The sequence below is a fragment of the Pinus tabuliformis genome, chromosome Q, assembly GCF_031772625.1.
Source record: "Pinus tabuliformis cultivar Carrire ecotype Pingquan chromosome Q, CPIR1, whole genome shotgun sequence".
NCBI lineage: Eukaryota > Viridiplantae > Streptophyta > Pinopsida > Pinales > Pinaceae > Pinus > Pinus tabuliformis.
In genome coordinates, this window is record NC_142296.1 from 1043990078 (window position 1) to 1044003009 (window position 12932).

General features: G+C 37.5%; 1 protein-coding gene across 1 annotated transcript in view; it reads left to right on the forward strand.

Moving 5' to 3' along the window:
* The first annotated feature begins 226 nt into the window (after nucleotides 1–226).
* Nucleotides 227–12932, forward strand: part of CTC1 (conserved telomere maintenance component 1) — a 227368-nt gene continuing 214662 nt past the window's right edge. Inside the window, exons 1-6 of the mRNA XM_089385741.1 lie at nucleotides 227–2168; nucleotides 2324–2442; nucleotides 2555–2629; nucleotides 2752–2830; nucleotides 2969–3031; nucleotides 3316–3390. Coding sequence (XP_089241867.1) covers nucleotides 291–2168; nucleotides 2324–2442; nucleotides 2555–2629; nucleotides 2752–2830; nucleotides 2969–3031; nucleotides 3316–3390 — 2289 coding nt within the window. The 5' untranslated portion in view covers nucleotides 227–290. The remainder of the gene's footprint in view (nucleotides 2169–2323; nucleotides 2443–2554; nucleotides 2630–2751; nucleotides 2831–2968; nucleotides 3032–3315; nucleotides 3391–12932) is intronic.

Genomic DNA, 12932 nt, shown 5'->3' on the forward strand with positions numbered 1-12932 from the left:
AAGGACAAATTAATGAAAAAATATGCACCAGCCTAATAGATTTTTATATGTCACGATTCTTCCCCAGTTTATGCCTTACGGCGTTTCCTTTGCAATATCTGGTGCAATTGCTAGTTTATTTATGTTTTAACATATATAAAATAAAAAATCACAATTTGAAATGTACAGCCCCGCTTAAATTCCTGTATGAAAAGGCACAAAGAAGAACATTAACGGGGCTCAGGATTTTGAGATTCGGATCAGCACAGAGAAGAGGGGAGGGAAGGGCAATAGAACAGAGTAAGGGATATATGGATTATGCGGTGCAATCCATTAGAGAATTGCTTCAACAAGCATCTCCACTTACAGGTGCTGTTTCTCTCGACCCTTTTTCTACGCTTAATTCTTCTTCCTTCCTTCTCCGAACTCCATCCCACCAGAATTCTTCGTCGGCTTCTACGTCGAGGCCCCAAAGTCCGCAGAAGAAACGAAAACGCTCACACGCTGATAAACTTGACGACAATCCTGGAACCCAGTTGAAAACTTTAAAGCCTTTGAAACATCCGACCATCATAATTGGAACGATACACCTCTGGAATAGCAATTCACATTTCGAGCCTTGTACTTTAAAAGCTGATTGTTTGGCCTTCACAGACAACACTGCTACGATTTGTTGTGTAGTGCTCGACCTAGACCCCCGCGTGATCGGTCGTCAACTTCTAGTTCTGTCCTGGAATTTTATACCGGCAAAAACTGGCAGTGGATACCTAGAAATCAGTAAATGGACATTAGCGAACGAGAATGCTGAACTGCAGAAGCATAATTTTCCTTCTCTCTATCTCAGTCCTACCGCGGCTCAAACTCGGAACTTTATGTTAGAAACCCCTCCCTGCAAAAAGAGAGTCGGCAGTTCTCGCACCACAATTCGCGGCAGATTGTATGCCATGAGCCCTCCCTTTGTTCTTCCCTGCAAGAAGCCTGATATTAACACCAAACGTAATAATGTTGTCAACAATAGAAAAGATAGACCTTCAAGAATTGATACAACGTCTGATAATATCACCGAAGTTATCAGTTTTGTCAAAAATGGGAAAGATATGGTGATAAAGAATGATGCAGTTGGCGCCGTCCCTCGCATTCCTGGTTTTCAAAGAAAGCTGTTGGGGAAAACGGATCAAAATATTTTTTCGTCTGACCTTTCTGACTACAAATGTAGCCTTTTTCAAAAGTCATTCAAAGACGAAACCGTCAAATCTTTGAATGAAAAGCCCAGGGTCTCATCTGTGGAAAATTATTACAATGATGACAATGTCATTAAATCCAACAAGAGGTCAAGAGTTTCCATGGAAGAAGACGACATCGAAGCTGTAAATGCCTGTAATACGGACACAGACTCGACAGTTTTATACCAGCAAGATAATAGCAATGTGGAGCCTTCTAGTACACAAAAAATGGCTAGGGTATTGCCAGCAGAAGAGGAGAGCAAAGAGGAAAGTGTGCTTGGCTTCTTGGTAGAGCTCCGGGCATGCAATCATAAAGTCGTTTGTAAAGCAAGTTCGGAAGACTTGCTTTACACGCATGCTGTTAGGGAGAAACAGCATGTTTGTGTGAATCCAGAGTTTGTTTACTTCACTGGTTCTGTTGCTGCTTGGCGGCCTGTCTTGTCAAGCTTAATGGGCAAATGCCTTACTATTACAGGGTTGAAGAGGAAGTTGATGGTTGTAGGGGAAGAAAAAGAAGAATATAATGCTTTTGTTGCAACAAGAACCAGTATATTGTCTTTGGTATGCTCAAAGAATAGCTCACAAGGCTCAAATAATGAATCCTACAGGGAACATCATCAATTGCAAGGTAATGATACTTATCGTATAACCAGGGGATTTCAAACAAGCTTGGCATGTAATATGTCTAAAACAATAGCGGATGTGAATAACGGCAAAGTAACTATTAAAAGTAATGATGATATTCTGATAAGTGGGAAAAATGTTGTGCCTCCTTACTTCTCTGTTACACCTGCATTATTAACTGGCAAGCTAAATAAACAGCGGCAGAGCAAAACAGGGTCATATGTTGGTACTGTCACTGGCATCTATATGCAAGGTTTGGTTATAGAGCTCGAGAGGAATGTATGGCTTCTCCTTACCCATCAGCCACTTGCTCAAATACATGGACTTAGAATTGGGGTTCTAGTAAGTATTGGGCAATATAAGAGTTTTTGGATGTTGGGTTTTGTAGGTTTAAGGATTTAGATGTTTTTTTTGACATGTGAATTTACTGTTTAATTCTTGGCTGTATGTTCTAGCTGAAACTAGATTTGTTGTGGTGGTTGCTTGATGTTTGTTAGCTGGTTTTGAGGCATGTTCACTTCATAAAGATAGAGTTTACATGGGAAAAAATACTGTTGCTTGGGGCTTGCTTCAAGTCTCATATTGTTGTCAAATCATTTTCGCCGCTGAGGACTCCGTAAGTAAACTTGTAGTTATATTTTTGGAGTATACACTTGACTGAAGTTTGTTAACAAAAGTTTTCAAGTAAACTCATATACATACGTGTTTCACAATCCCTTGTATTGCAGGTTTAATGCCAGGCCTTATGCAGGGAGTATCTTAAGCAGATATATAGAGTGTCTTTCTTTTACAGCTGGATTTTGGTAATATAGACAACCTCCCATAATTTGTCTGGATTTTGTTACTTTTATATATGCAAACGTCCTGGTCATTTTTGGCGATGGTTGACTACGATTTCAATATATTCTCTTGGTTATATTTTCAGGGTGTTACTTGTAACTGCATGCTTCAGGCATAAATTTCATGGTATTTTCTCTGAGAAGGAGATTCTAGGTTCAAAAAATGTACCTTGACATATACCTTTCTCTAGATAATTAGAGTCTTTGTTCCTGAGTAGGAATATATATATTTTTTATTATATAATATTCCTGACATGCACTTAAGCTAATGAAGAAGTTACAATATCTGCAAGGTTTTGCCAGCGTGAAGGTATGGTGCAAAAATATGTCCGTTCTTGGTGCTCTTCTTTTCATTCTTCACATCGGGTAACATATCTTTCTTCTATGTACTTCCAAGTGTCAATGATTGTAACTGGTGGTTTATTTTATTTCTTTAGCTTCTTGACCTGAGGTTCTATTTCATCAAAGATTAATGATATATCTTATACTATTTGTCAGGCCCTGCAATTGTTTATTGCTGCAACAGTTTTATAAACACATTATCATTCTATGGGTTTGATAGGTTTGAGCTGCATGTGCTCATTGATTTAGAATGTCCTCTTGGTCTTGAAGTGGACCAAATCTTACCTCCATGTTTTACATGTGAATAGGATGTATTGAAGGAATTCTTTAATCATGACTGCAGTTGCCCTGTGGGTGAACCTGCTGGAACTATATTACAATTGGTAAGTACTTGTTGCATGTTCTCTTTTGTTGATTCCTTAATGTTTGAATGTATTTGCACATTAGTTGAAACCTCGAGGGAATTAAACTTACGTGAAACACTTGTCATCATCCTAATTGTACTTTACACAGTAAATATTAGTTAAAGATTGGTGCAACCTTGACTAGCAAATACCACTTTACGTTAAGGTTATAAAGTCCTTTAAATTTTTAGTCTTGCACTTCTTTATATATGCTTTGAACTTGTGAGCTTTCATTATTTTCAAGAAGATGTTTGAAGGAAAATCTAATAACATTTGCTAAACCTTTATCCTATATTTGGTGTTACCTTGTACATGTGTAAGGCTAAGTCACCTGGTTTGTGTTTGTGTTTGAGTTCAGTGACTTTGAAGTTTGACAATTAACATTTCGGGGGTAAAGTTCGGCATTAAGTTCGACATACTAGAAATTTGAATATTAAAAAATACATATAAAATAAATTTCAATATTGTCATTAAATCTATATGGTAGAAATAAAAATAGCATGTCAAATAAAATTGTCATTAAACATGTTTCAAAAGCACATCTTTTTCAAAGTTTGGGAACAAGTTCATGAAACATAATATTAAAAACATGAACATAACACAATTTTTTTATAGAAAATTGATCATGCAAAAAGAAAACTAAAACGGGACCACAAGTTTTATTCTTAATGTTCCCATGATCTACTTGTCACTAGGGGCTGTGACTGCACTGGAAGCATGATCACCGCTAGATTTAACACTAGCTCTATCACTATCAATGTGAAGATCATCTTCATCCCTTGATGCATCTGGAACGGGATTGATCCATGGAGTAGAATAATTGGATGAGTCTTTAGCCACATTATTTAAAGCCAACTGCAAGTTACTACAAACATAAACAAGATCTTCTAATTCCTTTCACACGCTGATGCACTTGATCCCTATCTTAAGACACAAATTGCAAAATTTTGCAATTATGGGTCCCCCGATGCATAAGAGTCCCACCATACTACTGGATCACTTATGCTTCTATCATACTTTGCTGCTTTTGTTCCAAATATCCCGTCTTCTAGCTTGTATGCTCTCAACTGAGATCTAACCAAAGTTCCAATTTATGGATCTGAATTTAGCTTGTCAGTGACCTCATAAAGTTCATTCATGACTTCTTTATCTTGATGTCTTGGTATCCCAAACAATATAGGGTCCAAATAGCACTCTGTTGTATGTAAATGACTATGCATCATCTTCCATCTTTGATCAATTACCTTCCCATATCAGCTTCCACACTATTAAAAGTACTTACAACGACTTCCTTGCAGTGATCCATGCCCTCATAAACAAAACCCATAGAAGGTTTGTCACCATCAATCATGCAGAGCACATCAACAATTGGACCACACATTTTAAAAACCTTGTCAACATTCATCCAAAAGCCACTGTTAAGCACTATTTGTTCCACATTTTTTCCCTTGATTTTTTTGAAAGTTGAGATCTCTCCCACTCAGGAGTGCAGAAAACAACTCTTAGGCTTGCATTTTCCTCAACAACTCTTTTCACAGTACGATAAAAGGTGGCAAACCCCGTATCACAAGGCCTCAATAACTCTTTAGATGCATTTTCCTTGTATATGCTTGAAGTGAGATGATGGTTGATGATGAAGTTTGCAGCTGTTTTGGCTCTTCGGATTGTCTCATTGACCCAAGGAAATTTTGCTAAATCATGCGATAATAAACCAAGTATTGAGCTGCACAAGGGGTCCAATAAATGCTTGTATACTTCTCCATAATCATCTTCCCTGCACCAATACAATTTGATGCATTATCTGTGACAACTTGGACTACATTTTTCTCCCCAACCTCTTGAATTGTTCCATCCAAAATTCTGAAAATAAATTCAACGGTCTTCACTTGATACCTTGCATCAATTGCCTTAAAAAAGCCTCTCGAGGACAATAAACAAGCACATTGATTAATGGTTGATGAGACAAATTTGACCAACCATCATTCAAAATTGTGCATCCTGTATGCTTCGAAGACTGCTTAACTTGAACCAACTTGTCCGTCACCTTGTCTCTTGTTTTCTTTAGTAAAGTTGTTCTTAAAGCCTTGGATCTGGGAGGGACATACCCCTTGCCAAAATCAATGACCTTTTTGAATGCATTTTTAAAATAGGGACTCTTAGCCACGTTAAAGGGAATTGCACATGCATAAAAGAATTCTCAATAGCATCATCAACTTCTTGTTTTTCCACAAGTTTGTAGAATTGATTTAATATTGTGGTTCCAACTATTTTTGTTGGGGTAGAACTTGAGCCACCAATGACTGAGGTAGAATGAATGCTCTTTGAGGAAGACATGGCGGTCTTCCTCTCAATTCGCTTCTTCTTCTCCCTTTTTTCCTTTTCCATCTTTGAATTGTAATAGTCTTTTTACATTGCATTTTTTTCTCCTTAGATATCTTAGTGCAACCCTCAACAACACCTACATTTCCATTGCTAACATTAAGGAGGTGATTCACTGCTCTTGTTAAAGAGCTAGAGAATTGATGTCCACATCACTGACATAAAAGATATTTCCTTTCTCTTTTGACATATTTGCATGCCACAATAGTTGATTTTGGAGGTGCCATTGAATGAAGCTTGAAGATTCTGCAATTTTTTTTTGATTTACATTAATTAAATTTGGAAATATAATTGAAGGCTGAAGGGAACAAACAATAAGGCTGGAGGGAACAGACAAAAGTGCACACACTGAGATCTAAACAGTCTAAACCATGCACATAGACTTGAAAGAAAAAATGCACTTGTTAGGCTGATTGTATTTTGGGGGTTGAGGCTTGTGCAATTGACTCACCAGTGGACTGTGGGCACTGGGCTTCTATTTCATTATCATTCAGGGGCTTTTGGGTCAATCTTCGTGGAATTTAGAACCATGCCAAACGAACTTGGGATTGTAACTGGAGACGTGCGCTGCACTAATGCAAATGCTGATTGCCAATGTCCCGTATCTATCCCTCTACCCCATGGTGAACCCTCCTCGAATGCCGTTGGGAATGCTTTCAAACTTGTACTTTACTAGTAGATCTTGGCTTTCAAACTTGGTATACATTTGTCAATTGCAAAGACAATTCGAAAGCTTATTTCTTGGGAATCAAATCCTTTCGGTACCCTCCTAGATGAAAGGAGAAGGCCCTTTCAGAGCATCTTTCAATGAGTCCTATTCATACCACCCACCCTTCTCCCTGGTCAGCACCACAATAGCCAACCAAATCCATGAAGAAGGGGATGACCCTATTTACAAGACATGACATGCCTCCACAAGTGAACACTGGCCCTAAAAAATCATGCTTAGTGTGAACTTGAAGGCTAGAACCACCGAACAGGTGGGTGTGCTGCACCAATGCAAATGCTGATTGCCAATGTCCCATATCTATCCCTCTATCCCATGGTGAACCCTCCTCGAATGCCATTGGGAATGCTTTCAAACTTGTACTTTAACAGTAGATCTTGGCTTTCAAACTTGGTATACATTTGTCAATTGCAAAGACAATTCGAAAGCTTATTTCTTGGGAATCAAATCCTTTAAGTACCCTCCCGGATGAAAGGAGAAGGCACTTTCGGAGCATCTTTCAATGAGTCCTCCTATTCATACCGCCCACCCTACTCCCTGGTCAGCATCACAATAGCCAACCAAATCCATGAAGAAGGGGATGACCCTATTTACAAGACATGACATGCCTCCACAAGTGAACACTGGCCCTAAAAAATCATGCTTAGTGTGAACTTGAAGGCTGGAACCACCGAACTGGTGGATGAGGGCCGAGGCTCACCACTTACGCAACTACGCATGCATCATCAAGGGTCGACTAATGGCTCGTGGGAGATTGGAGTGTACTCAGTGTAGGGAGATTGGATTGTGCACTGATGGCTAGGATAATAGGGTTTTTTTTTGCGGGAGACTGGACTGTGCTCATTGCTCACTATGTTGTAGCCTGTGGCTGTGAGGTGCAACAGTGTGTGAGGTTCAAAAGGCTAGAGTAGGTGGGTAGATTAGGTTATTTATTTATTTTAATTTTTTTTAACGCGAAATCTTCTAGAATCTCCTACGCATCAAGAGTTAAGATGAATTTTTAGGTGAATGTAAAGTGAATTTTAGGTGAATGTGATGAATTTGTTTGGGTTCGAGTTTGAATTCGTGTTCAGCATGAAGTTTTCCGAACTTCATTTAACAAATTCGGCGTGGGATGAAGTTCAGTGAACTTCGAACTTGATCAATAAAGTTCGCTGAACATAGTGACTTCAGTGTAAACTTTAAAGTAGCACTCTATTATCTAAAAATACAACACATTTAATGGATAGTTTGATATTCATTTGTATGTATATAGAATATGTATACATTGTTGAGTGCAAAAAGTATTATATTATATATTCCCATGAAGGATAAAGAAGCCACACACAAAAATGCTTATAGATATGCATGTAACACAATGAAAAACCAATTTTCTATTCTCATGTCAATATGTTTGTACAACTTTTGAGGAGTTTTAGGTTAGTACACCCAAAAATTGACTATTCATTCATATGCATTGTTATCACCCAATATTGCACCCTAGTTCAAAGCCCTCACAAAGTACAAAGATGAGTGTAACATGGAACTGTTGTCATTGTCAACTAGACAACTACGTCCCTCTTCTTAGTGAAGGACAAGTCCAACACAAGGGAGGTTTACCTAGTAGCACATAGGGTTTCTAAGGCAAGACAAGTCAAGTCTGAGGTCACCTATGTTTTTACCGAAATTGGCACCAATTTATTATGATACATGAGTTATTAATTAGGTGGTTACTCAAGTCTCAAAGTAAATTCCAGATTTAGGTTATTCACTTTTAAGGTTGTTTTAGAGGATTTATTAAGTGATTATTTAATGAAATTTAATCCCAAAATAGTCCAAATATGAAAATTACTGAAGGATGTAATAGAATTTGCTTGAAAGATGAATAAATTGCAGCAAGATACAAGCGATAACAGCAGTATGTTTCAGTCACTTAAACAGATTTCAAATGAATGATTTCTCAGGCTAAAACCATAAGTAAATCTAAAATTAAATCAACTTGCTGAATCTGAATATTTAAAGGCACATAACAAACAATAAAACCAAAATGTTTCACTCTAGAAATGCAGAAATATAAATCAGCAAAGCAAGTTTTACAAGTTAGATGATTTTCTAGGTCAAACACATGCAAAATAGCGAAGACCTCTAGAGTTTCTATGTCTGGAAAACTTATATGCAAGCTACAAAAAACTCAGATTTACCCTAAAACAGAAATAAAAATTTGGATTTTCAAATTTATGATTGACTAGACAAGAATAGACTAGTGCCTACTTGATTTTGTGGGCATATGGGGTCAACTAAGGCTCCTCTTGAGAAAGTTAGAGTTGTCCACTACAAACCCTAGCAAATCCTCCAAGTGCTTTACAAGCTTCAAGATGATTCAAGGGGAAGGTCGCCCACTAGTAATCCTCCATCAGCTTTGAGAAGGGATCTCTCAAAAAGAGAGAAAGAGGGTGCCCCATCAACACTAGAGAAACATAACCACTCTTGTAACAATTCATGATAAAATTCCAGAAAGATATAAAGAGACTGCTTACTCGTCAAATCAATTGACCAAAACGTTGGTCCAAGAACCTTCATCAATTTGCAAAGCACCCATGAGACAAAATTCTCTAAGAGAGCGCTTTGGCTAGCCATCCATAGCATAATCCAAGAAATAGACAAATAGTTTTCTCCACAAGTTCTAGCAAAGAATAACAATGAGAGGTGCTTCTCTTTTTGTAGACAAGATGTCTAATGATCCTTTTAATATAAAAATATTATTCTCCTATATCTAGCATATAAAGACATAAATACCATTCTCTCCTCACAAACCATGGAGATATGGTCAGTAATGAGTAAACAATGAGGTGCTTGCGAAACCTATACAATAATATCCATGATACATGAATAAATGAGTCAAAAGGCCCTTAAGATGCTCCCAAAATTAAGCAAAGGATCCTCCACTATCCAGTTGTCCTCAAATGTGTGAAAACTTCCCATGTGTGGTATGTGTGGGCTTTGTTACTGCTCAATTTGTCATCCAAAATGTGTAAAAGCTGCAAGTGTTGAGTTGATTTATTTAGTTAACTATGAGATTGGCTACTGTAAACTTGCCAACCCTCCTTTGCTCTTTAGGCCGACTCTTCTCTGGCTCAAGGGAGGCTTCCCTAATTAGGGTTGTTGGAAATTATAGCTATGAAGTACAAGGTGATGTGAAGGGTAATTTTTAGCTAAACAAGTTTGAAAAATTATAGAATGAAAGTGAATGGGAGGTTGTTCTAAAGGTGGTAATGTTGAGAAACCAATACTTGTAGGAATTAGGGTTTTATTTCTCTTTTTGATAATTACTTGTGAATTATATTGGTTTTTTTTACTTCTTTATTAGATTATCTTTCATCAAGCAATTACCAAATTATATGTGTATGAAGATCACAAGAATAAGAGACACGGGGAGCATTGGTTTATCCAATGTCCAATAGTTGAGAAATCAATACTTGTAAGAATTAGGGTTTTGATTTCTCTTCTTGATAATTATTTGTGAATTATGTTGGCTTCTTTTACTATTTTATTAGATTATCTTTCATCAAGCAATTACCAAATTATATGTGTATGAAGATCACAAGAACAAGAGACACAAGATGTAGACACATAGCCAGGGCAAAACCCCTAAAAGGGGAAAACCCAGTCAAAACTCTTCCTTCAGTAGTTTCAAGAACAAGATGAGACAATCCAAGACTCTTTTAACCTAGACAAATACTTCCTCTAATCACCAAGTCAACCCTTCCTTCTTCTCCAAATGACAACTTCCGAGCAACAACTTCGACCTAGAACTTTGACCTTCCAATAGTAGAATTTTGGCCCCAACAAATGCCCAGTAACTTCACACATGTGAGAGATAGATAGCCCAAAACTTAGATTTAGATCCTTCCCAGCAAACTTTGTCCTTCTCCAGCTATTTCGCACTTTTTTTGCCTCTCTTGCTTGTATATTGAACTTGTTGAGTGAATGTGCCAAATGGATCGAACTGCCTCTCTATATATAGCCTTTTTTGTGGGTCGAATTGCCCTAATGTAGGCCGACTTCATAGGGACAGGGCCGACTTGGTGTGGAGGTGTCAAATGACCTATTTGACTAAAAAATAATTCTTTTTACATGATACAAAAGCCCAAGAAGGGTCTAATAAAAATGACAATGACTCTATTGACTCAATATAAAACCTAGAAGCCTACAATGGAGGCTTTGACCTAAAAATGATGACCCAAGCATGAAACCCATGCTTTAATAAGTCATTTTATTAATAATAAAATTTCTTTTGACAAATATATTACATTATACAATTATGAAGACTGAACCTAGTTACATTCTTCAACAAGTAAAAGGATAGTATGGTTAAAAAGAACAAGCTAAAAGTCCACCTTCCTTGTTGCCTTGTATTGAAGAAATATATAGAAAACACCCAATATTCGAGGATAGTACAACTATCATGAACCATGTATGAGAGGCTTCAATTCATGAATAGAGAAGGAAATACATTTACAAACAAAGTTCTAATGATAACACTACATGGAAGATGGGAGAAGTACCCCAACTTCAAACCCCTAGGATAATTGTCTAGCTATTTCAACAACAAAGGGAACACGAATAAGAGATATGCAAACATCCTTGCCGATAAGAAATTGCTAGTTCTCTAAGCACATACGAGAGATTTGCCATTAAGCTCCAAGAGAGGGAGTTCTCCCAAATCCAATCATGCCCTAGAAGGGAGGGAGTTGCTTTTTTAAATAGAGATTCTAGCTCAACCTCTCATAACAAAAAAAAATGATATTTCTTTTATTCAAGAATTTGCTTGAAATGTGCCACTCCTTGTGGTCAAAATGGATCTCCAAAATGAAACTAAATAAAAATCGATCATACGACCCATGTATGGCACCAACGAACTTTGAAATAGAAACACATCTAGCTAGATAAAGTCATCCCTCGCTTGATTAACTCGTGGATGAAGGGTGGCCCACCAAATACTTTTTGTCACCATTCATTTTTATAATTTGTGTGCCAGGAAATGAGAAGATCGCCAACTGTTAATTTTTGAGTTAACATGTTCTTTGCTTAGGTCAATTACTTCATTAATTCATTAGCCCATTATTAATTCCATTAATCGATTAGCAATCACATTAACCATTATCATATGACAATAATTGATGAAAGAACATCAAACATAAATGCAGAAGACAAGCCAAGACAAGAGGACACCAGTTTTGGTGGATGCCACGGAAAAACCCCAATATGGGGAAAACCCTTTGATCAATTTTTCTTATTATTATATCAAATGTTCAACAGAGAGAGAGAGAGTACAATAAAGTCAAAATTGACTTGCCAAATGATGATCTCATAGCCAACCCTATCAAATTTGTAATTTTCTGCAGTAGACAACAAGAGTGAAATTTAGCCCTAACCAGAAAGTCAATGATGGTCAACGCAACAACAAACAATCCTCTTTGGTCAAAACACCCCTGGTCGATGTTGGTCAAAACTACAACAACCTTTGAAATTTTAGCCCTATAATTTGTCCTGCAATTTATCCTTCTGCTGCCACACGTGTGAGGAAAAGATATACCCAATAAGTTATACGAACCAATCAAAGAAGGAGAGAGATGATTGTGTGAGAGAATGAAGTGCTAAATGAGGTTGGAGGTCTCTCTTATTTATACAAATCGTTGAGGGGGAAGTGACATGTCTCTTGGGCTTCAGTTGCCTACATGATGCTGTGGCCGACCTTGACAATTTGCACATGTGAGGGCATAAATTCAAAAACACATTTTTTCTTATCCAAATTTGATGATCTTTAGGTCAATTTTGGTTGTCTCGAAAAGAGGAATTCAATGCAATAATCATCTCCATCAAAGGAGCTGTCCAAAGTGGAATTTGGCACTAGTTTCCAATTTTAACACTCCCTCTCACTAGGGAGAATTCCACCTACCAATCCATCATGCCATTCTTTCATCATGAACCATCTTTACATCTCATCTCAACTATGCTGAACAATGATGTAATAATGAAGAAGAATTGATCGAGAGTGAGTTACAAGACCTTGCCACTCTCCACTGACAAAAGTCAGTCCAGGGGTAGAACCCCAATCAGACTTGGTCCCAGATCAAGTTGTTGAACACCATGCATCCTAGACATAGGGAGTACGACAACACATGATGCATCCATTTGTAGTGCTATGGTCTTGACTCCTTATCTACTTTTCCTAACTCATTGGCTAGATGCTGTGTCACAGGGTTCGTCGAACCCAAAGGTTGAGGTCCGAAATTCGTCGAATTTCAAAGAAAATCTTAAGGTTCGTATAAGTTCGAAAAGGTTCGGTTCCTGCTGCGTTATAACGGCATTCATATTGTTTGCTTATGTGTTGAAAGCATTATATTATAATGCTTTCGCGTCGAAATCTGCGTAC